This window comes from Perissodus microlepis, chromosome 23 (assembly GCF_051167445.1).
Source record: "Perissodus microlepis isolate ML-2025 ecotype Zambia chromosome 23, ASM5116744v1, whole genome shotgun sequence".
In the NCBI taxonomy this organism is placed as follows: domain Eukaryota; kingdom Metazoa; phylum Chordata; class Actinopteri; order Cichliformes; family Cichlidae; genus Perissodus; species Perissodus microlepis.
The window spans coordinates 13,372,906-13,398,238 of record NC_140482.1 but is presented as its reverse complement, the minus strand read 5'-3'; the positions used below and the strand labels follow the sequence as shown (position 1 = coordinate 13,398,238).

Genomic DNA, 25,333 nt, shown 5'->3' with positions numbered 1-25,333 from the left:
AATGTGTTCAGCAAGCTGCTGGGTTTTTGTTACTTTGTGCTAAGCCGGAGTCATGGTCAATTGAACTTTAAATGATCAATCTGGAAGCAAAGAGCCCCATAATCAATGGCCTAATGGTGGAAATACCAATGTTCTGTCTCTGTGATGTAAGAGTTCTGAAATTGGCTCTGACAGCCTGTCTGTCAGGCCAACAGCTCTCCTCCTCTCCTTGAGAAAAAGCTTCATCAGTGTGCGTCACTGTATCTGTGCGTGCATGGTGGTGGAAGAAGGCGGCACACCGAGGGAAGATTTCAGATTTTTATGGTGAGAACATGCTGTGAAAAAAAGGAGCAAGGCAAGAACACTTGCATGTACACATGCATAACAGAGAGTCCATCAGGTACAAATTAACATCACTGGCTGCTGCATATTTTTATTGAACACATTTCCTGCGAGAAATTGCTTCGACTGTTTCTCTTATATTGCAGCTTAATCAGTCGGAAAGAAGAAAACACACTGCAGACTATTGCCAGGTTTGTGCTTTGATATTCCTACGAAGCCAAACACCACAGATTAACTACAAGATTTCACTGTTCAACACAGCGCAAGATCACACACATGACACTGAGGATCCTTCACCACAAGGCAGTCACCAGTTTGAAATTTACTAAAATGGGCCTCCTTAATGAACACTTGTTTTTCACTTAGGTCTTCTAACGATGGTTTAAGAAACATTTTTGCTGCTTTGAGAACACTCAGAGCACTTGCTAATAAATAAATCAATCAATTTCACAACTGCAGTGCCAAAAATAGCCATAAGAAAAAAATGTAAATACAAAATGTCGCCATGAGAAATACATCCATCATAAATATTAAGACACCATTCGGCAGTCTGACAAAGCGCTATGAGGCTGGGAGGGCAGGAGGTTTTGGCAGATTCACAGCAGAGGCGAGATGGAGGAAGACAGAGGGAGGGGAGTAAAGCACAATGAATCAACCAGCCGTCAGTCACCGATGAAGTGTTTGCAGTTCCCGTGTTCTCCTCACCACCGCACAACCTGGCTGCCATAGTCCTCTGTGGTGGCTACCTCCTCTAGCACCTTCACCTTCACCTCCACCTCTTCCTCTTCCACCTCCTCTGCTCCTCCTCCTCCTATTCCCAGTCTCCAGAGTTCAGCCAAATAGGTCCTGTGCAGCCGCTGTCTCTGCTGCCTCTCCTGCCGTCTCCTGAGCCGCTCCTCCTGGTGTTGCCTCTGGCGGTTATACTGGTATCGCCGCAGGAACAGCTCCTTGGCATACTCGTAAAGCTCCATGTCGAGGGCGTTGAGCCCTTCGATGCGCCACCGCACCTTCTCGCTGATTCCCACGCTAGCAGCTCGCGTGCTGTTGATCTGCGTGAAGGGCCGGATGAAACGCAGGCCAAACGTCCGTTCAAACAGATACTGCGTCTTGCGCTGAAACTCCGTCAGGCCAAAGAAGGCCATGTTGCGTAGGTTGGACTTGGCGCTTGCGAGTAGCACGCGGCCTCTCTCCAGCTCGCTCATGGATGACATGTTGTAGCATCCCACCAGGCTCAGGTCTGCCAGCATGCGGACTTGCCGGTTGTTAGCAAGGTTCGAAGGGCAGTTCATGAAGTCAGGAAGGGGCACCCCTGTCCAGTCTTCACCGCTGTAACAGGCAGGAAGCTCATCCTGAGTGGGAGGGCGGCCATCACACATGTGGAGGGCAGTTTTCCAGGTAGCCCCACGCTGCACGTGCTTCCACTCACTGAGGTAGCGTGACACAGGGTCACGTAGCATAGTGATGTAGTAGAAATTCCTGCAGAGACAGATTAAGAGACACGTTAGACGAGGTGCTTGGCATACACATCGCACTAGCTTAAAAATTAATTCCAAGGTAAAAACCCAACAATATTGGACATATGACAGGAGGAGGTACCCAACAGCATTCAGAACCAGGCTCCTTTTTTCCAAGAGGTAGATAAAAAATCTGAACCCACACTCATTTCTGTATAAACATAAAGTTCACTAAGTGAACGTGGAGCAAACATGTTTAAAAAGGTCCAGCTTTTACTTTGAAGGTCTCAAAGGTCTCCATTTCCAGTCGGCATCAACAAGTGTTAGCAAACGAGTTGGTGTCTTTCACGCAAACTACAGGCAAAAATGACCGTGTATGTGTGGGCGTAGCCTAACTGGCACAAAAAAAGAAGAGTAAAAGTAAGCCAATATTTACATTAGCATAGCTGAAAAATAATAATGAAGGCTTACCAGCAAAAAATTCATAAATCATAAACATGACTTCCCCTAATACCACAAATCAGGCTTTTTGTTTGTTGTTTTAATGCCATGCTAAACTAAACACCTGCTGCCTGTAACTCAATATTTGCATACTGACATAATTTCACTTACAAAGGCAAAAATTCATATTTCAGCTGATCCGCTCACAGTTTATGATGTTTTTTCAACCACTACATAGATATATTTTTTTATCATTCTCTTTTAAAACCTCAAACTTCAACTGAGTTACAACAGCACGTGGTATTGAGTACAGGCAGTACTCAGAGAAAGATACTAAGGTTGAAGAAACGTGTCAGTGAGTCACATTTTCAACACAGAGAAGGAAGATGAAACTATACATCAAATTTCTCATATCCTGCCACAGTTAAAAAAGAAATATGAGCGGAAAAAAGATAACACAGCGTTGGAAGTATATGGAGTGCACTGAAAGTCTGATTAGGGTTTAAATGAAAAACATCACTGAGTATGTCTGAGGGTGTTAGAGAATAATGACATTGAAAGAAACACAAACCAAGCACGCATAGCATTTAATATCCTGCAAATGTGGAATTATTTTTGTTTTTGTCACACCAATTTGCTCCTTCCTGCCTCTAGTAATGAGTTTTTTCATCTCCAGCACCTTTCCTGTCTCTGATCTGCCTCTAACAGCGTTTCAAAAATTGCTCTAACCTAGCTGCACGGAAGCCTTTCAGCGAACAAACACAGCTTTCTGCTCTTATCTATTGATTTCAGTGATGACCAGCATAACAACAAGGTGACTGAGGGAGTCATCGGCAGGAGAAATTCAGCCATTTTCAAAAAGTTTTTTTATTCCTTCTTCTAAACGAAAACAGCATAGATAAAGGAGAAATTGAAAACGTTCGTCTTGTGTGCACAGATCACCATGACCTTACCATGTCATGCAGAAGCCTGACATAAGGCCTAAATAAAATGAAAAGCGGAACATTTTCTTTCTTTCATTCCGCACAGCTGAATTTAACTTTCTGGGAGGTTTCAGCTCCAAGGACACTTACCAGCAATGCTGCACTGGAAAATTCTCTTTTAAACCTATTTGCAGGAATGGTTTCAGCACATAACGCAAAAAGAAATTTCCTCATCTACTGGTCTTATGACTTGTTGATGTACCTTTCTTGAACCAACTGTTACCCTGCAGGTGTAATAATCCCTTATGGTTTGTGTGTTTCTTTTTATAGTGTAGTATATGAGTGTTCATGTGTGCGACTGCGTGATTAGCTGAAGGTGGGTTTAGTATGCTGGTGCTAATAAAAAATGGCCTGCATTTGTATAGCGCTTTTCTAGTCCATAGGACCCCAAAGCACTTTACACTACATTCAGTCATTCACCCATTCACACACTGGCGATAGCAAGCTACATTGTAGCCACAGCTGCCCTGGGGCGCACTGACAGAGGCGAGGCTGCCGGACACAGGCGCCACCGGGCCCTCTGACCACCACCAGTAGGCAAACATGGGGTTAGTATCTTGCCCAAGGATATTTGGCATGCAGCCAGGAGGCAGCCTGGGATCGAACCACCGACCTTCTGATTAGTGGCTGACCTGCTCTGCCACCTGAGCTACAGCCACTCAAACACTTGCAGAAGTGTTTGACTGTAGCATTAAATACTTCTTTGGGTGATGCAACACAACATTAAAACCAGATGCCAAATATCGTTTAGGTTCCTCGAATGCTGTGAAAACAGTTTTGAATCGTCGAGGTATGAACAAAGGGCCTCTGGATTCAATTCAATTCAATTTTATTTATACAGCGCCAAATCACAACAACAGTTGCCTCAAGGTGCTTTATATTGTAAGGTAGACCCTACAGTAATACATACAGAGAAAAACCCAACAATCATATGACCCCTTATGAGCGAGCACTTTGGTAACAGTGGGAAGGAAAAACTCCCTTTTAACAGGAAGAAACCTCCGGCAGAACCAGTCTCCAACTACAAGATGGAGACATCTTGTAGTTTATCTCGCCAGAAAGGTGGTAGTGAATTCTTTTGATTGGAATAATCTGACGTCTGAATCTCTTGCCAATGTAACATCCACATGAGTCCCAGGACGTGGTATTAGCAGAACGCTGGACTGTTGGATCTAATGTATACCGGATGTAAAAAGAGCATCTGTACAGCTGTAATAGCTTAAACTTCAATGCTAAACTGAATAAAATGTGATTAATTGAGAGAGCATTTGTGCTACAGAGTAAAGACTGCACAGCCAAACAGCCCTAAAAGGTCAGCAATTTAGCAATTATTGCCAGACAGCAATATCAATCAGTTGTGATATATACTTAAGTGAGTGGTGTAATGATATCACAGCAGAACACCCGCAGACAGACACACCCTCCAGAGATAATAGCCATGCACAGTGCAAGCTAAGTGAATTACTCTGCCGTCTTTACCGAGTTGAACAGACAGCAGTAGATGGATGGGCACACAAGAGCGCCTCACAAAAACAGCCTTTGTTGTACTTCCTGGAAAACAGCTCAGCCTTTTCCTCCTCCTGCGCCTATCATCTATCTGTACAGCTAACCACAAGACAGATCAATAAATGTCCATGCAAAGCAGCCTTTGTGTGTTTGTGCTTTCATCATGACCTATTGACAAAGAGCAGTAAATGTCAAAGCTCTCTGCTTACTCGTGTCAGGGACAGAGGCGGGGGTCATGCAAAGAAGGTCAAGAATGATTCCTCACTGGGTGTGTAGTTGGAGTCTTCTCATGCAGCAAACATAAACTCTCACTTTGATCGAGCATTTTATGGCATTTATGAAAGCAGAAAATAACCATGACCTCAACCATAGGAAGTGTTCTTTTGAATCTGAAGTGGCTAAAGTGCTTTCAGTAGAAACATTTCACTCTAAAACGGAAGGTCTTGTTAAAGAGCATTTGTTGAAAGCTGAAGTAAAGTAAATTTGTTTTGGCTACTTGGGAATATTAACTCATTTGTTAGAATAAATGTTTCCCTGCATTCATGAGCTAACGTTTTCTGTCCACTAGTTGTGACAGGGCAGAGAGCGAACAGGACAGAGGACCAGCATAATTAGCTAAAAAGGGCGAAAACAATAGCAGAGGTTCGGAGGCCTGCGGAGTGAAGGGATCATTTTCTTTTCACATAAAAGAAAATGTGAAATGAACTACGGAGTAGCCCCTCCGCAAATCACTACCTGAGGGGTTTGTGTCTCCCAGGAATCCCAGGGGCTATATTGTCTGGGGGCTTTTGCCCCCTGGTAGGGTCTCTCATGGTAAATTGGTTGTGGGTGAGGGACCAGACAGAGAGCGATTCAGAAGACCCCTATCAGAAGACCATCAAGGGAACAATTCATCCTGCCAGGGATAGGGTTACTGGGGCCCGGCCAGGCACAGCCCGAAAAAGGGACATGGGCCCCCCACCTGCAGGAGGCACCATAGGGGTCGGGTGCATTGTGAGCTCCTGGTGGGCCGATCCCTGGCTACCAAGACTAGCAATTCACACAGTCATTTAAGGATGGTATTAATTTGGTCATTTTACCATTGTGATACCATATACAGGGTGGGCCATTTATATGGATACACCGTAATAACATGGGAATGGTTGGTGATATTAAAGTCCTGTTCGTGGCACATTAGTATATGTGAGGGGGCAAACTCCTCAAGATGGGTGGGGACCATGGTGGCCATTTAGAAGTCGGCCATCTTGGATACAACTTTTGTTTTTTCAATAGGAAGAGGGCCATGTGACACATCAAACTTATTGGTAATGTCACAAGAAAAACAATGGTGTGCTTGGTTTCAACATAACTTTATTCTTTCATGAGTTATTTATAAGTTTCTCTTTGTTCACAGCCATTGACATGTCGAAGAGGTTAACACGTGAGGAGCGGATCGAAATTGTGTTGATATCTGGTGAACGCAGTAACCGGGTCATTGCAGCAGATTTCAATGCAAGACACCCTACGAGACCACCCATCTCCCATGCTACAGTTAGCAAACTGCTTGCTAAGTTTCGTGAAACTGGTTCAGTGTTGGATTTGCCAAAATGTGGACGCAAGAAAACTGTCACTAATGAAGAAACATCAGTGGCTGTCCTAGCTTCATTCAGCAAGCGCCCACAGCGTAGCACTCGCCGCATGTCACTGGAGAGTGGCATTAGTCGAACATCCCTTCGGTGGATATTAGCTACTCACAAATGGCACCCTTACAAACTCCAGCTACTGCAGCATCTCAACGAGGATGACCCAGATCGGCGCACAGAATTTGTAGGATGGGCAAAACAAAAATTGGAACAGGACCCTCAGTTCACGCAGAAGATTTTGTTCAGAGATGAGGCAAACTTTGATGTGAATGGTGAAGTTAACAAACAAAACCACCGCTATTGGTCTGACACTTACCCACATTGGATGGATCCCTCCAAGACTGTTGGACCAACAAAAGTGATGGTTTGGTGTGGTATATGGGGTACAACGATAGTGGGTCCATTCTTCATCAATGGAAAACTCAAGGCCACTGGATATTTGAAATTGCTACATGATGATGTGTTTCCCACTTTATTCACTGAAGCTGGCACGTTCCCTGAGTTTTTCCAGCAAGATGGTGCACCACCACCTTATGGGTGCCAGGTCCGAGCATTCCTAGATGAACAGTTGCCTGGAAAGTGGATTGGTCGTCGTGGGCCAGTTGAATGGCCCCCAAGGTCTCCCGATCTGACCCCCTTAGACTTTTATCTTTGGGGTCATCTGAAGGCAATAGTCTATGGTGTGAAAATACGAGATGTGCATCACCTGAAACTACGGATACTGGATGCCTGTGCTGGCATTTCTCCTGCGGTGTTGCTATCAGTGTGTGAAGAGTGGGAGAAGAGGGTTGCATTGACAATCCAACACAATGGGCAGCACATTGAACACATTTTATAAGTGATCAGAAACTTGTAAATAACTCATGAAAGAATAAAGTTACGTTGAAACCAAGCACACCATTGTTTTTCTTGTGACATTACCAATAAGTTTGATGTGTCACATGGCCCTCTTCCTATTGAAAAAACAAAAGTTGTATCCAAGATGGCCGACTTCTAAATGGCCACCATGGTCCCCACCCATCTTGAGGAGTTTGCCCCCTCACTAATATGAATGTGCCACGAACAGGACTTTAATATTACCAACCATTCCCATGTTATTACGGTGTATCCATATAAATGGCCCACCCTGTACTGCTGTATTGCTTCCTCCTCCCCACTTTTGCCAAAGTGCTTGCTCATAGGGGGTCGTATGATTGTTGGGTTTTCTCTGCATGTATTATTGTGGGTCTACCTTACAATATAAAGCACCTTGAGGCAACTGTTGTTGTGATTTGGCGCTGTATAAATAAAACTGTATTGAATTGAACTATAAACCCTTTTTTATGGTTTTTAATAAAGCTTCAATGACTGTTCTAGTGGCTATTTGATTGATGCCTGAGATTACAGGCTCTATGTTTGTAGATACCCCCTAACATTTAGCATTAGGTGCACCAATTACTTAACATTAACATTAGCTAAACTTGACATAGTCTTGCCAATGATTATTTTTTCCAAGCAATTGACATTCTATAATCTGCAATACAGAGCTGAGAAACTCTAGCTTTCCAAACTTTTCCTGTGATGCTCATTGCTTTTGCATGTTAGTTCTATCCAGCATGATCTCTTCTTTATCATCCATTTATATCAGATATTGTCTGCCTTCAGTCCTAGTTAATTCCACATGTGTCAAATCTTTCAGGCCTGAACATTTTCAATGTTTTCAGGTTCTCGATCGATCGAGCCAAAGCCTGATGCTCATTCAAACCTCAGAGAAGTTTGAACAAAGCTACCTGAAGCTACGGTCAAATAATAGCTCAGTCATTGCCAACACACAACAGTGGGTGTGAGATCATGCATGTTGGTCCTGAAGGCAAAATTAAATCGGCTTGTCGTATTTTGCTGGCGATCAATCTGACACCTTGTCAATGTCCTCGTTGCTGCCTGTCACCTTACCCCACACAGCAAACCTGCAAACACTATTGATCGCCCTCTTTCCATCTCTCTTCCTGATTGTCTCTCTCTTACTCTGTAAATCATCATCAAAAAGCTACAGAGGAAACTCACAGCAAAAGATCGATATGTGCCTTGTTAATTCACTCACTACCATCAAGGACGCCATCAGACTCATGATAAAAGCCTTGATGGAAGCTTTTTATGCCACAGAAAAACCAGCCAATAGAGAAGCTGTGTGGATCCACAGCAATGTTGTTTATTTTCTCTTTTAAAACCTGAAAATGGATTATGTTGTATTTGAGACCCTCGTATTTGCCATGGCTCAGCTTTGTACTGTTCCAATACACGCTGTGAATGAAGTATCGCTTTCTGAGGTATTTCTATCAGCCAAGATGGGAGAAGAAGTGACTCTTAAAACAAGCACAGGGCAGGACAATTTAGCTCCTGAAGCCCGGGGGTTGATAACTTACGCAGTTGGAGCAGATCAATTTTAAAGGTGTTTCTTTGCCCCCAAGGGCTCTAACATGGAATTACAAATTGCCTCAGCCACCGCCATCCTTAGTCACACGCGCTTGCTGTCTCCACATTTCAGTTTCATCTTTCCAGAAGTCATTTTTAAATGCTAAAATTGACTGATTTGCCAACAATTTGAGTGAATAGAGAAGAAACAACTAGTTATTAGTGTTTATAGTAACTTGTGGTTACTAGTCAGTAAGTAATTTAAGTAAGTAAGTTCATTATTGCATTATCTACTTCCTTTCTTTTCATGCTACAAGTTGGAAATAAACTCCTCTTTGTGCATTTACTTTTTCTATGTGGATGACATAGCAGCTGTATGAATCAGTGCACATTATTTCCATCCACCACCCTGTCCCTGACGTATGGTATCAGTTACTAGCTATCACAGACTGGTATGATAGCACAATCCAGCTACATAGAAGATCACCCAGCTGTCTATCCAAGTTTAGGATTTATTAATACAAATATATTAATGTAAATTTGTATTTGTAGTTCAGTCAGAATAACATCAAATAGAGGTTGTGGAAAATATTTTTCTTTCATTAATTCATCAAATAATGAAAATCTTATCAAAACAAACCTAAACAACCCCAATGAAGAAGATAATCTGAGTGTTAAACTGTATAAATAAATTCCCCAGTCCCACCCATGGAAAAAAATCCTTAGATTTTTTTTATGAGGCCAGAATAAGCCTGTATATAAATGTCTACAGCAGCTAACGCTGCATTTAGCTATCATTCTTTCTCAAATTGCCTCTTGGTGCATGGAAGGCTACAGAAGAGCAAAAGGAAAAAGTTAGAAGAGTTTGGAAAAAAAAACCCACTACAGACAGTGGATATCTGCAAATCTAGGAACAAGTTAGACAACTAGAAGAGGAATGTCAGAGGGCAGAGGTAAAGGGCACGTTATCAGGATGATCGAGTGAAGCTGCTCAGATGAACTGAGACCACAGAAATCTCATCTCATCAGGCTCTGGACCAAGAGGTCAAGCGGGATCCATTTTCACTCTTCTGTACTAATTTAATCTTTGTGTCCCAATTACAAGCAAAATGATCCCTGTCCCCATCTGCAGCACAGCGGGTTCACCGTCCACCAAGCACAGCACACACAGAAACTACAACACAGTACTTTCTCTTTGAGTAGTAAATGGTCTCTCAGAAGTGCACTCTCCCCTCCGAAACATTACCCAGTTGTGGAGAGTATCTGCAGGTACCACTGCTTGATAACTGATACAGAACATAGATTTAGAGGGAGAGCTTGAGGAGAGAAGAGATGGGCAAGGGCTGCACCGTGATCTTCATTGGTCAGAGATATCAAAAGCTATTTTCAGCAATGAAAAAAAGCCTCAGGGATGGTGGTGTGGAGACAAGGGGACGGAGAAAGACGCGGTGTCCAGGCAAGCCGGGTGTGAAGGTGTGGTTTTGCTAAAAACTGGGTGATAGACTACCTGAAGAGCTGAAGGCCACTTATATTTGAATTGAGTAATCAACAGTTCAATATAAATTTATATTTGCAACAGAAATCTCCATTTATGAAAAAAATAAAAATGTCTGCCTTTCAGATGTAATTCTCCATAAGGTTCTTTTTTTTTTTCCTTTTTTAGACACAACCATGTCAAGAATAGCACCGGGGACATCAGCACACTTACCTGGCATGTGCAGATTTAGTCATTACAGTGTCTTAGCCTCAACCTTACTTTGACATCTTAATCTTTGCAGCTTTGTCAGGTGTCAGCTTTTCCTCTCGGTCCATGTACATAGAGTAGGGATAAAAGGAAGACTGCACTTGAAAAGGATACTAAAATGAAGTAATAAGGACTAAATCTGAAGTGTAGTCCCTAAACAATTTAGCAGTTTCATGTTGGCTCGTCTGTCTTATACCAAAAGATCTAACCGATTTTAATCCTTTTTAACAAAAACTTCCTGCTTTTGATTTTTTTTTTCCCTTGTTTGAACAAAATCTAAACACACACCAAAACACAGCCAGTCCCCACCCATCCCCACCCCCCTCCCCCACAATAAAGTCTGTCTTCGACTGCCCCTAATCCCCCGAAGGAGTATGAAGATTACCAAGATCCTCTGAAATATCTCTTATTTCTCACTAAAATACAGGACACTGCTCACTGCCTTAAAGAGTGCAGTGAAAGCTTTGATTTTTTTCAGAATTCGGGCAATTTTACTTTTTTTCCTTCGACTATAACACTATTTCTTTACAGCACTTTTTAGGAGAAGGATTTAAACCAGACATTTACACACAAAAGTAATGTCTATATAAAAGATACTTGTTTGTGTAACTCTCTGTGTCTCTCTTATTATGGTTAGATATCAATCAACAACCAGACTACTAAACAAGCAGTTGGTGACAGTGGGAAGGAAAAACTCCCTTTTTACAGGAAGAAAGCTCTGGCAGAACCAGGCTCAGGGAGGGAAGATTGGCACTTATGTCAAAAAAAATTTTCCAGTTGAAAATGGAGAAGCAAGAATTACTTCTCTGAGATAAGGTGCTGTCTGAGAAGTGACACCTGTCATTCAGGAGAATACTGCTGCAGTTACCCACACCCTAAGCACTGGTGTAAATGCTACATAGCTGTAGTAACTTTCCTCAAGCAAAGCAATCAATGTTACATGTATACTGGGGCCATAAGGTTGCAGTTTTTCAAGGCAGTTATACATGATTTTCATCAGATGTCAAATGCATCAGTGATCTGTTAAAGACTTAAAACAATAAATAAAAATAAATCATACATAAAGTATAAATAATAAAGCATAATAAGTAATCAGAGTAAATATCAATAGGTCAACAGTTTGGTAAAAAGAAAAAAGAAAAGAAAATAATAAAAAAAATATATATATTGTAAATGTGACCTGAATCATAAAGCATGTGATTGAGGTCACCTTTACAATGATACTGGCATAACATCCTAGCTAGGGGATAAATCACCCTCTGACAAGTCATTCAAAATGTGATATTTTGAATGCAGACAGACGTCACTAAGAATCTGGTGAGGATATGTTGTGTCATGAGTGTGAAAAGACATACGCTAACACATACCTCGGATTGAGCGCATCAAGCGTCTACACCTCATCATCAAACACTTGGTGTCATATACCTCGTCTGCCGCCACCAAAGGCTAGTCAGAGCTGTATAAGGATAGGAAGAATTTGCAAAGGAAAAAAAAACCCTCAATGCTAAACCTGTGGAGATTTTATCCCTTGTCAGCCTACATCACAATATCAGGCTGCCGCATAGGATCTCCCAAAAGGCCTGTACGTTTACCCTTTCCTAAAAATAAAACTCTGGTGTCAGGTACTGTACATCTACTTTTCCACCCACAGTAAGTGACAAATTAGAAGTTGTGAAATGTCTCCTATACAGAGGTGTGCAAAAATCTACACTCTACATTTCAGACTGGTATCTTTCTGTTCTTTCAAGGATACAGTGTAACATTTAGGCAGATTATAGTTTCGTATGAGATAATGCCACTTATCTCGTAAGTGGCTAACTTAAAATCTCTTAATTTTTTAAAATTAGTCACACAGAATTACAAAAAAAAAAGACAACAAAAAAGATAGTAGACATAATAGTCTTAGGGGCATCAACCTTTACACGAATATCAGAAACATACATCAGATGTCTATGGCGTTATTTTTGTGCCACTATTCTGAGCGCACGTAAAAAGAATTTGAGCGCACGTAAAAAAAAAATTCCAGGTGCAAGTGTTGCATTTTGAGGAGAAATTTATTTTGAATGAAGAAAAGCTAAATTTGCGTGAACAAAAATCATTGCTGCGTGCAAAAAATGTATTTCAGTGTTTGCTATTATCCATACACACACACAATAGCAGCCCCGCTCGCTCAGTTTTTGCATTTGTGCTCGCTCGCAATGTGTTGCTTGCGCTCTCAACATTTCTGCCCGTGCGCGCTCAACTCTTTCTGTACACTGTTATATTTGTGCCACAAAACCAGCCAGTCACAGACTTGGATGCAAAAAAATCTGATTGGCTGTTTTGGTCTCCAATCAGCTCAAAATGACGAAATGCAATATCCCAGAATCCATTTCGTCCAAAACTCAAACGAGGCAGTGGCGGAGGAACACAGAGTTTGAAATATTACTCTTTCTGGGTCACAAAATAAACTTTTAAGATATTTTCATGCGAGAATGGTGCTGTGTAAACTTCAAATATCTGCTCAATTTATCAAGACATCACATATTTGCAAAAGTGCTCTAACTTTTTCGGAGATGCCTGTTACCCACCAGCTGACTGGGTGGTCATTTGGGTTAAACATAATATATATGGCTGAACTGACAGAATAGTGGCACAAAAATAACGCCATAGACGTTTATTGTCTAAAATTAAATCATAGAATTGTCAGGCCTGAACTTTCCAGGGTTGGCTTGCCTAGACTACCCACTAATGTTTAAAAAACACTAAATCAACAGTATCCTTTACTTTCATTGTTTGTCTCTTCAGTCGCTTGTCGGGTATGCTGCCTGCCAACTTTGCATTCCTAACAGTTATCTCCCCCATTGTTTTAAATTGTACTATAACAGTAGCACAAACTAGCATTGTCACACCAGCCAGTGCTAGCTTTTTTTTGGCTTCAGATTAATAACCCTAAGTTAATAAATGGTAAATGTAATAAGTTAAGCAGATAACATGCACAGGAATATTTCTCATAAAAACTAGCCACTATAAGCTACTGTCATACCAGAAGATGTAAACTGTATGTATGAAATTAAACGCAGAAGTAGATTTTACTGACTATGAACTGGTGTAATTAACGTTGTTGTCTTTAAAAAGTTACAAATTGTCATTTAAAGGAATCCCACACCCACTGAGTGTTTTTATGATTTCTGGCTCCTGGAGTTCTCATTTTCTTTTATTTTTGCATTTGTCACACCGATTTTTAACAGCTGTGTTGTTGTCAGCAGCCTGAAATGACCTCATACGAAAGCATAGACACTGAATTACAGTCAAAGGCAAGGTTGACAGTAAAAAGACAGCATTATGCCCACAGACATTTAAGGTCTCCCCCTTCAGAATGAAAGGATACCTCAATAATACACACCCCTCTCTGAAATCTCCACATAAGGCTCTTTGACTCATTGCCACTGTGAGGGAAGATTAATGTCAAGAGACGTTTTTCTCCCAATAGACTATTATTTCCATAAATAATAAAGTATTTCAGAATTTTGATCAAACTTTCTTACCTTTTTTCCTTCTTGGTTACTAAACCATGTCAGCTTCCTGTTTCTTGTCTTTCCATATTTTAAAGCCTTTAAAGCCATTATGGCCATCAGTAATAGGGTGCCATTGCCAGATTAATAGCTAAGACCACATTATATGTGTAAGGAATCCTAATTAAAACCCTGGCTCATCTGTGTTCTGGCCATTCTTTGTTTAAATCTGAAATAATGAGGTCAGTAGTAAGGTTACACTCTCTGACTGCTCAGTGTGAGGCCAGCAGTCGAGGACGAGCAAGACTGCCCGGCAATTCAAGCAGGGCTGACATGTGGCCTTACAGCAATTTCATACCCCGCTGCGATCTGAATGCTATAGCCCCGTGCTGTGAGCACAGCCCTGAAGGAGGCTTTGGCAGTGGTGTGCCTATCAAAAACTACTTGAAGTGGCCATGTAAGTTTTACGTGTTAAGAGGGAAATTACGAGACATAAGGATAGCTGGGTATGCTGCTTAGATTAAGTCAGGGGTGGATGGGGGAAAAAAAACGGGAAATGGCAATCACAGTTCTCATTATATTCTACTTTTGTGACAGGAGTGTTTGTGTTGTGTGTTATCAAATTCACTGTCACCAGCTTGCTGCTGGTCTTACAAGCAAGAAAAACTGTTTGCATGATGCATCCCTATAGCTGAACACTGAACCTGTGTTTTATGCCAACTCACCTAAAAATGAGGAGTTGATTAGTGATCAGTCTCTAATTTTAGTTGTTTTTTTACTCACTCACTGAAAAATCTTTCAATATGTCAACAACCTACAATGACAGCAGCATAAAGAGAATAAAATGATAATTACAGATATGAAACATTTCCACCTATTACAGTGCAGGTATGGTCAAGTTTCTCTAATACCCTGCTGTAGTTTATGTATTTGCTTGTGTTATTAGTTTCCACACTGGCAGCGTGTGTAGGAGAGAGGTGACTTCAAGGTGACTATGAAGTGCTGCTCAAAAGCAGACAGATGGTGCTTCTGTATCCAGAACATACCAGCAGGACCAACAACACACAGCAAATGTGCAAAATATTCCCAAAGTACATTAATAAGAAGAATCCAGGTAGAGAAGATATTTCATCACTGAATTGTGTGACCATGAAAAGAGACCGATTTCAACACAGCCAAGGTGTAGATTGTGAACATTCCCTGAAATATTCTCCACATTCAGGGTACAGCAAGGAATTTTTAGACACACTTCACCTCATTTCAAAATCCCCTGAGACCAAAATATGTTTCATTATGCAGTCAGCTAGAGAAAGCTGGGAAGCTTCAGTGGACATATACATTCTTGCCTAGTAACCAGTCGCTTTGCATGACATGACCTGATAAAAAAAAACTGTAGTTAAGTTTTAAATGCATTGGTTTTTACCTTAGGGGTCACATTCATACAGTTGCCACATTCCATTTTGTTTTTTATTAATATGAAAGTTTTCCCACCGTAGTCAAAAGCAGTTCTATAATCAAAATGATTAAAAACAATGATTATTAAAGGAACTCACCTGCTGGAGCCTCCCTTGTGTTTACACTGGGACAAAATCATAGAAATATTTCACAGGCGGTGGAAAGATTATGCAAACCTTCAGTCTATGAAATGTTGATGGACTGAAAAAGACAATCGACCTTGGTAGCAACTGGAGGAGTCCTCTCAGCAGCTTCACTGATGTCTTATTTATAATGGCAGTCTATAAGGAAACTGCTTTCTGTGTGATTTTTAAGAAAAACATTTTTAACCAGAATAATGCCCAATGGACGAAATGGGAAAATGGGAAACACCATCGGTTCACATAGAGAGAGATGGAAGTCAAATGAGCATCATCATCCAAGCTGCCTCATCCAAGTTAGCTTATCCATGCCTTATCTTATTTTCTCCATATCCAAGAACCTAAACCAGCAAACTGAAGAAGATCCGCCTAGTGTTCACTACATTAATTGGCTAAAAAACCACGGTGTCTCTCAAGTCATCAGGTGGAGATCTTTTAAATCTTCCTCGAATCAGATCCAAGCATGATGAAGGTGTTTTCAGTTACTGTCTTCCTGTACTTTGGAACAAGCTTCCTGTTGACCTGAGATCAATTACATCTGTGCACACATTCAAAAACAGACTAAAAACCTTTTTTCCCCGCACAGACTTACACTTAACAGCTGTGTTTTCTCTCCATGTTTTATTTTTGCCATTCTCACAGTCTAAGGCCATTGTAAACCTACACAGGTTCTTTAGTTTTTATCTTATGTGTTAAGCACATTGAGTTTATATATAATGAAATGTGCCATAGAAATATAATTGCCGTTGTCAAGGGTGACACACCTGGAGGCAAAATGAGGTCCTAAGTCAACTGATGGTCATCCTGGAAGGAAGGACAAGTACCCACAATGCCCTCTCCTAAGCCTAGTTCTATAAAGTTCACTCTGTTTGTAAGACCAAGAAGTGTTATATCAAAACAATCTGCAAGAGTGGAAGCTGCCCTACTGGATACTGAAAGACAAAGGAGCAGATCCGGAGCAGAAACTCTTTTCCACCAGAGATCGCTACAACTACTCACAGATCTTGTGGTGAATCTTGTAGCGGTCCCTGCACACAGAGCTAAAGGAGACTGCAGTGGGCAGCACATAAATGCAAAAGGCTAAAATATACAGACACAGCAGCAGAGGCAGAACAACGCAGCTGGTGTACTCAAGTGTTCCCTATAGAGGTGGGATGCAGCAGATTTGTGTGTGGCCACGTCAACAACCAGACTCCTGGAGAACATGGGGGTTCAAAGATGGGCTTTTCAACTTACTGTACCATCAAGTCACTGTTACACCCTGCTGAGTGAAGAAGCAGCAGTACCTTTGGAAGAAGAGGAAAAAATTCTTAACGAGGCCACAACATATCCAACGTGAGGGGTAAAATCAGAGGAGGGCGCGCCCAGGATGCCAAGTATTAATGTAATGCTCTCTTGAAGTTTCGTAGGCTTATTAAGGAGAAACCCATGAAGGACAGTGCCCTTCTGATGACCCTGGTGAATTTTTTACCCCTCCCACCTTTACAACACTGATTATTCTTAGGGATGTAAACATCAAGTCTTATAAGCTTAACCAGAGCTATTTCCATATGGCTGCCAATTTGCACGACTTGCTTCTACAAGGACTTTGCTTAAGTCTAAATTTAATTAAAGCCATTAAATGCTGGAAAATTTAATTCAATGAAATTTAAAGGCGCAACACAGGAAAGAGGCAACAAACTAGATACAAAACCTTATTTGCGAGTCTGTGGGGACTGACTCGCAAATAAGGTGACTTCTCTCACCCCAACCGGTCGCAGCAGATGGCCGCCCCTCCCTGAGCCTGGTTCTGCCGGAGGTTTCTTCCTGTTAAAAGGGAGTTTTTCCTTCCCACTGTCGCCAAAGTGCTTGCTCATAGGGGGTCATATGATTGTTGGGTTTTCTCTGTATCTATGAAGCGCCTTGAGGCGACTTTTGTTGTGATTTGGCGCTATATAAATAAAATTGAATTGAATTGAATTGAATTGACTAGCCTGAAGCAGCTGTTAGAAGAATGGCAGTTCCTGGATTTTCTACATTGGCCCTTCCTTTTTCCTTTTAAGCCTTTTTCTAACATCCTTTTAAAGCTTTCATTGACAAACTTTGATAACAGAGCAAGCTGATGCTTTATGACTTTGAATTACATGTCTTCACTTAATGTGACAACAACTCAAGAAAAGAGTTATGACCACTCAAGCGGCATCGGTATTGAAGAACAAGCTGATGTGGGTTAATCTACATTTGCAATAGCAGGAGTTAAACAATGGAAGCAGGATATGCCCGCTCATCTGGGATGTGATGAGATCAGCTCCAGATAAATGATACTTATGCACGGACCCTCCAACTATACACGGCAGGTGCACAAGCCAAAAAGGTACAAAAGCACAAGCTTAACCTTGATGAAAAAAATCAAGCTAATAAAGGTCTCTGAAACATATAAAGTAGCAGAAAATGATAAAATATAAACTTTTTACCCATGTTATGTGTTTTTGTCTGTCTCTGTCTGCAAACTACATCACATCCTGCTTAATGTAGCCTTGAGATAAAAGTGGGCTTCATCTATTCCCAGGATGTTTGATCACTGACTGTCTGCACTCTCGTCGCTATCTGTGACTTTAATATCAACATGCTTTGACTAAGTTGGATTTTCTTTTGCAGTCAGACGAGGGAAAACGTTTTGAGTGCTTTGCTACTTATGATTATGCCCTAACTTCGGTATAGTATAAAGCAGCGAGGATTATAGATATTTGGGAAAACAGCTCTAACACTGTTTAACCTCTCTTTAGAACACAGGGATCAAGGCTGAAATACAAATAAATCTAGCGAGGCAGGATGATCTTACAGAACGGATCAGAGTAGCATTACATATCGTATTAAGATGAGTCGTAACACGTCTCTATAAAAACGCAAACACACACATGGACTCAGTTCTATTTCTCCTGCTGCCTTCGCTGTGTGCGTCACAGTCCATCGTGAATGATCTGCATCGCCTGAAGTGACAAGACAAGAGCCTTTCAGTTCTGATAAAGCTGCATGAAACCTGGTGGCAATACAGATGACTCTGCGATTCAGCAGCTTTAATCTAAAACGACAGAAAGCCTTCCCTTAATTGTTCCTTTCCTTCCACGGCACTCTGCGCTGCGTAATGGTTCCTCAATATTTCTTCCTAAAGGTGGTGGACAGAAAATCAAGCAAGCATTATGCTGCGGGAAATGAAAACTTCAGGTGACAGATTTGTGGCTGTTAAGTGAGTTATGACTCACAGCTCTTCCAACACATTCACGGGTATAAGCTGAGTTGTGACTCATGGTGCATTTGGCTCCGATTTGATACCTTCTTCTAGAACATACACACAGCAAATTGCAGCAGCACACTGAATGCCATTAGACAGCAGACGCTGATTCGATCCTTATTAAGATGCCAGATTTCTAAAAGCCACTCAGGAGCAGCAGTGACCTCTGACCTTGCTGTGGAATGGCAGAATGAGTGGTTCTCTGCATGGATCAATGTCACATTACCAGTGAGCTCGTCCCCCGAGGTACTTTGGTGTCCTATATCAGCGATTGTCTGGTGCATGTGAGCCACAGAATAATTGACACCCACAAGTGTTCATTTTACAGTCATTATCTCCATGAGTGGAAGCATGATCTCCCATCTACCACTTCCTGTTTTCTTTTACTCACAACACAATATAAAATGACTATTTTAAATAGAAAGGGCTGCATAAACCAGATTTGTTTCCATCTTTAAACATGAAGTCACCTCGCCAGCCAGCTGAATGTCAACGCTAATGAGTGCTGATTTTTCTCTAGCTATTATATTGAGTTGACAAGTGTTGACTGAAGTGTTGTTGATTCACTCATAGCGCTGATTTGGCTCTGAGGTGACTCCTCAAAACTATTCCAAAGCCTTAAATTAAGTCTGATGGCTGCCACTGAGAGCAGTTAATGGATTTGGAGGATTCTTGAAGGCACTCCTCGTCCTCGTCTAGCCCCTTTAACACTCACAGTAACATATGGAGATTTGCTCTCTCAACCAATTGCAGAGCAAATTGGCTTCAACACGCAGCCGGAACACCTCAGAGGACTGTGCCCTTCTTAAGTGATTTACTACCTTAAGCTTAGCTGTGCTGCTCCTGTAATTACAGCAAATTGAAACAAACCTGCGGATGAGGAAGCGGCTTGTCTGCTCAGCTGTTTGCAAGTGTGCTGGAGTGGACATGCAAAGCGGTGCTCATGTTGACACTGCAGCTTTATCAGCCCTATACCCTGCATTACATGCCAATAAGGAGAATTGGTGTCATGACCTACAATGTTGATTTGGCACTTCAAGATAAGCAAAGCAGATCTACAGTGGGAGAAAATAATTATTTGATCCCCTTCTGAATTTCTAAGTTTGCAACTTACAAAAAATAAAAATAAAAATAATACTTTTTATTTATAGGTGCCTTTAAAGACCCTCAAGGCCACATTACATTAGTATCAATCAATTACAGATCATTACATGTTCAAAAACAAAAAAAACAGTCAATCGGTTAATCAATACTCCTGATCGCAGCTTGTTATGTGTATTAAGCACACCTGCCACAGAATCAATTTCTTCCATTCCAACCTCCCCACCAGAGAAAACGGAGCTCTCTGGCATCAAATTGATCTGCCATGTTTGGATTAGATTTAACATATTGATGATTGGTGATTTAACATATCACCTTACCATCTATCTCATTGTGATACCATATACTATCACTTCCTGTTAAAAGGGAGTTTTTCCTTCCCACTATCGCCAGAGTACTTACTCATAGGGGGTCATATGATTGTTGGGTTTTTCTTTGTATGTATAATTGTAGGGTCTACTTTACAGCACCTTGAAGCAACTGTTGATTTAATATGGCCCTGTATAAATAAAATTTGAATTGAATTCTTTTTCTGCTAAGGGTGCAGAATGACTTCAACAGATTGATGGACCAATGGGCATGGCCAAGTAAAATCTTTGACAAGAACCTTCCTCCTTCAGCTGAGCTGAAGCTTCAAGCTGCCAAACAGCAGCCAAAAAACTAAAAGACTTTTTGAAGTTGTATAAAAAACTTCCTGAAATGTCTGCTAACCTGGTGATCAACTACAAGACACATCTTACCGCTGTCCTTGGCAACAAGGATTTCTTCACCAAGTGCTAAGTCATGTTTTGCTTTGGAATCAAACACTTATTTTATTGAATGATATGCAATGATATCAATTTTATGTGTTTTTTTTCTGCATTTCTGCCTCTCTCCATAAACATGAAGAGAGTGTATTTCTTTGTAAGTGAGCAAACTTACAAATTCAACAAGGAATCTAATAATTATTTGTCCCAATGCATATCTTAGCCTATTAACTATAAAATTACAAACACATTTAAAAACACACAAAAGAATACAGTGATTTGAAAATAACTGTGGACATTGAAAGAGTATTACAAACAGAAATCTTTCTCTAATGGAAATCACTGCATGGGCTCTGGAACACATCTGAAAAGCATTTTCTCTCAATGTAATTCACCCCTGACTCGTGCAAAATTCCCCGGGCTAAAACTAATTCAAGATGAACTGAGGCAAAGTGGAAAACTGTCTAGTGGACTAATCAGAATTTGAAATTCTTTTCAAATCTCATGAATGCCCCCGGAGCTAAAGGACGATTGTCTACGTGCAATCACTGCACTCAGTTCAAAAGCCAGAATTTGTTTTATTGGGGAGGTGCACCTAACTGCCTGCCACACCATTTCCAAGGAAGCCCATTGTCTTGATTATTTAGGTAGAGGGTTAAATATGATGTATTTCCATTTGAGAGGGTTGCACAGATTTCAAGACTGTAGCTCACACGTTCACTCAGTTCAGTATTTAGCAAAAAATGTGCCAAAAAATGTGTAGGAAAAATATGCAAGGTGAATACATAAAGGATCGTCAGGTTTTGACGATAAATTGCTTAAAACATGAACAAACTGAAAGGCCCACCTTATTAACACTTGCTTGTTGAGTCACTCACTCATTAGTTTAGCCTGATTAGTCACTTATCCATTTGCCCTTTTGTTTACCTACTTAATGAATGATTGAATACAGTTGACTGATTGGCTTTTTAATGCATGCACTCATTCTTTTGTTCTCTATGGCTAACTTGAATAGAGGAATAAGCAGACTTTATTTCTATTTCATTGTTTGGCTTATTAACACAATGAATAAGTGATTCAAGAGTGATAGTGTGCCTCACTTACTTATGTGTAGCACATACAGTGGGTTGACATACAAGTAAGAGGTAGCTGGTTGAGTGAATTTGTCTGTTTAAGAATCAGTTAAAACATGAATGAATGAATGAATGAATGAAATAACCATAACCGTGACCATATCAGCTGAGCAAACGGATCCACTGATGAAAAAATAAGTTAATCAAATCACGTTCACAAACACGAGATCACACCTGTCCAGCAGGTCACCCCTCACCTTTTGCTCTTTGGGGTGTTCTTCTTGTCCCTCTTGTTCATCACTACAGGCACGCAGCTCTTGAGCTCGGTCCAGTCTGCATGCAACCCGCAGCTCCAGCCCGTGGAGAACCGCGAGAAGAGCCACGATTCGGCTTTCCCGGGCCGGTGACAGGTGCATTTCCTCTGGCCGGCCAAGCAGTCGCAGGGCTGCTCCAGCTGGATGTTTTTGACCAGGTGCCGCCCAAACGTGGTCCCGCCGGTCTTCTGTATGTGCAGGAACACCATCACATCGTCCCCGCGGATGTTGAAGTCGACGCGCCGGTCCAGGTCACGTTCCGTGAAGTTGAATCTGGATGTGATTTTGGAGGGGAGATCCTCGTCCGCCTCCGGCTCCGTGTAAACCAGCTCCAGCCCCGCAGAGTAGCGCTGGAAGAGCCCTTTCTCGTCACTTCTGAAGTAGCAGGTGTTGCTGTCCGCCGGGCACACATACTGATAGCCGATCATGAGGAAGAGCACCGCCGCAATGGGGATGAAGATGAGTCTATTGAACTTCTCCTCCATGGTGGAAAACTCCTAAATCACGCCGTCGGCACAAACGGTAGCGTGACGTCCGAGGGGGTCCTTTTCCTCCCCCCGTCTCATCCTGCACTTTGAGCTCAGGGTGATCGCCCGGAGTCTAAGTCCCGACGGCAGGTGAGAACTCTTCCTGCAGGGAAGCTTTGACCGGCCTCGTCCTGCACCAGGACAGCTCCACTTCTCAAACTTAAGGCTGTCACTTTGAGTCCAGCTGCTTCCTCAGAGGTTCAAACATATTTCAGCTTAAATGTGTCAAAGTGCTGGCATAACTCTCGTGCAGTAACAGCTCCCAAGCACTCAGAGCGGAACCACGCATCCCCGCTCGCGGTCCTGCCAACTGCTGATCGGTATCTTAGCCAAGAGTAGAGCCAGGAGCAAGAGACAGACAATTAAGAGATAAACTTCCGCTCAAGACTTTCAAAATACATTGCTTTACCATATTAAACTAACATGAAACAATTGAGGTAAGGTCCAATTAGACTACATTGCTTGACTATATGCAGATAAAAAATAAAAGAAATATCAAGGCAATATATTTTGCATATTCTTTATTAATAATTTCCTGTATAATGTTGTTGGTGTTTCTTTCAGCTTGTTTGAACTCTGAATATTGCTTTTCTAAATCAATCAATAAATAAAACTTTTCACTGTATCATTTTGGTTTGAGGGTTATTCACACTGTCCCAGCAACAGTCCATCAAAACTACACTCAAACTACAAATTACTCATTACTCAGTCCAGACAGACTAGCTAACACATTTTAGACCTTGGGCCTGTTATAAGCTGTTGATCAGCCCAGATCATCCATCCCTATTCTTCAATAACCCAGTTCGCCTTGCCTGTTATAGGTACTGATGTACTTAAATCACACAGGGAGTGCCAATGAGTGAAATCACATGGAGTTCATGCTTTTATCTTGAAGTACAAATAGTACAATTTCCTGTTTTATTGTCGCTGCCTTGTTTCAACATCTGCGCCAGTCATCTGTCCCGGCTGCCGTGTCGGTGACGCAACCGCATCTCTAATCACACACACACATACACACACATATACACACACACACACACACACACACACGCGCTATTTGAGTGCCCTGGAAACAACTGCTGGCGGAAAGTCACAAGAATTAAATTAAAAATGGAATTATATTGAGACTTGATGATGTAAGCACGCAGGATAATAATTGTATTTTTCCCATTTGTTATAACGGACAAATGTCCGTCCAGATTACACGGTGACAAAATTAAATAGTAGCTGTATGTTTATTCCACATGGTTTGGTTTTTAGTATTTTTAATAATTCTATTATGTTCATGAAAGGCTTGAGATTTGCTCTGTTGAGCCTCAATAAAGACACGTGTTACAGGTGGGCCTTTATTTTGCAGTGTGCAGTGTGACTTTGAAAATATGAACTGAGTTCCATGCAGGCAACAGTCCTCAGGCCAGTCATTTCAGCACCATGGACAGATTCCAGCAGTCAATAATTGGCAACGTGTCTGAGGGGAAACACACGGTCTGACACAGGTCTCCCTGGATATCAACTGAGCTGAACACATGATTCCAATAAAAGTTTTACAGTTACACAGCGCTGTATGCACACTACATGCTCTAACTAAGTCAAGCCCTCCATAATGGATTTCCTTTAAGCCTGCACTGATCAGAAGCCTTTGTTATTTTTCCCCAAGATGAAATCCATCAAAGGATTTAACCAGGGCTTACTGTGGTATATATTCTATTCAATCCTCTTTCAGCACTGAGTGCCCTCTGCCCTCTTGCTCTGGCACTGACTTAATCTGTATGGGTGCTAAGTCTGCGGTTCCCCTGTCTTTGTCTCTGAGAAGAGTCAACATCCCTCACCCTAGGAGAAGGTAGGGGGCATGAAAGGAATCTGTTATGGAAAGTGTCAGAACAAGAAATATCTCATTTTCTAAAGGTCACGCAGGAGTGAACTGCTGGACCTAAGGTTTGCTTCCGTCTCAGTGATGGTAACGTTGTGTGTCAGCCTGCTCTTTAATAGCGAGGCCTCTTTCACACATGATGCAGCAGGATTCATTTTGTAAAAAGAAACATTTTCTACCAATGGATTAAAAAGTCCTGATTAGAAAGGGCCTCCATTAATATTTTGTGCAGTGAGGCAAGACTTGTGTTGTTCTGCCTGTGCATGTGGGATATTTACGAGGTCCCTGACGCTCACTACACAAGCCTTATGAGAAATAACCCTTGGGAAGTGCTGATTCAGCTGATTGCAGCAAAGTACGGAGCTCCCAGTAATGGAACTAAAGCTTCCTGGAAATTATGATGGGATTGGGATTTCTGTTTATCTGTCTTCGTCTTTTTCATTTTCAGCGTGGCCTTGTTGTTTGCCCGCATGCGTGTGAGCATTTTATGTTTATTAGAATTAGTATTGATTTGAATACTGAGAATAATATACGAGAATACTCTTGCAGCGGGACCTCTGGTGAGCTGAGAGTTTTTGGGGCATTTGTAGTAAATGAGCAGCTTGAGATGCTATTAAGGAAAGCAAATGGAATGTAAAACTGCTGCACAAGAAAAATTGAGAAAATGTAAAGGGAAAAAAAGCACTGTGGGGTTTTAAAGAGGTGTGTTCAGCTGCTGGTTCATTGTGTAGAGTATGAAAAATGTTTCCAAACTCAACAGCCTTATACCATGAGGGCATAGTTGCCTCTTGCTGCAAGTTCTCAGGGCTATAGAATGGGAAAAAATGAGAATAAGAAAGTCAGGAGAATTATAAGGATGACTCATGTTAACAATGCATAA

At 41.5% G+C, this 25,333-nt stretch overlaps 1 protein-coding gene across 1 annotated transcript; it reads right to left on the bottom strand.

Moving 5' to 3' along the window:
- Positions 1–283: 283 nt before the first annotated feature.
- Positions 284–22,923, bottom strand: LOC146361024 (heparan-sulfate 6-O-sulfotransferase 3-B-like). The gene is made up of 2 exons (XM_084922079.1): positions 22,000–22,923; positions 284–1,797 (listed from the first exon to the last, which is right to left on the bottom strand). Exons 1-2 carry the CDS (start codon positions 22,539–22,541, stop codon positions 1,023–1,025), a joined length of 1,317 nt encoding a protein of 438 aa, XP_084778205.1. The 5' UTR covers positions 22,542–22,923; the 3' UTR covers positions 284–1,022.
- Between the last annotated feature and the right edge of the window lie 2,410 nt (positions 22,924–25,333).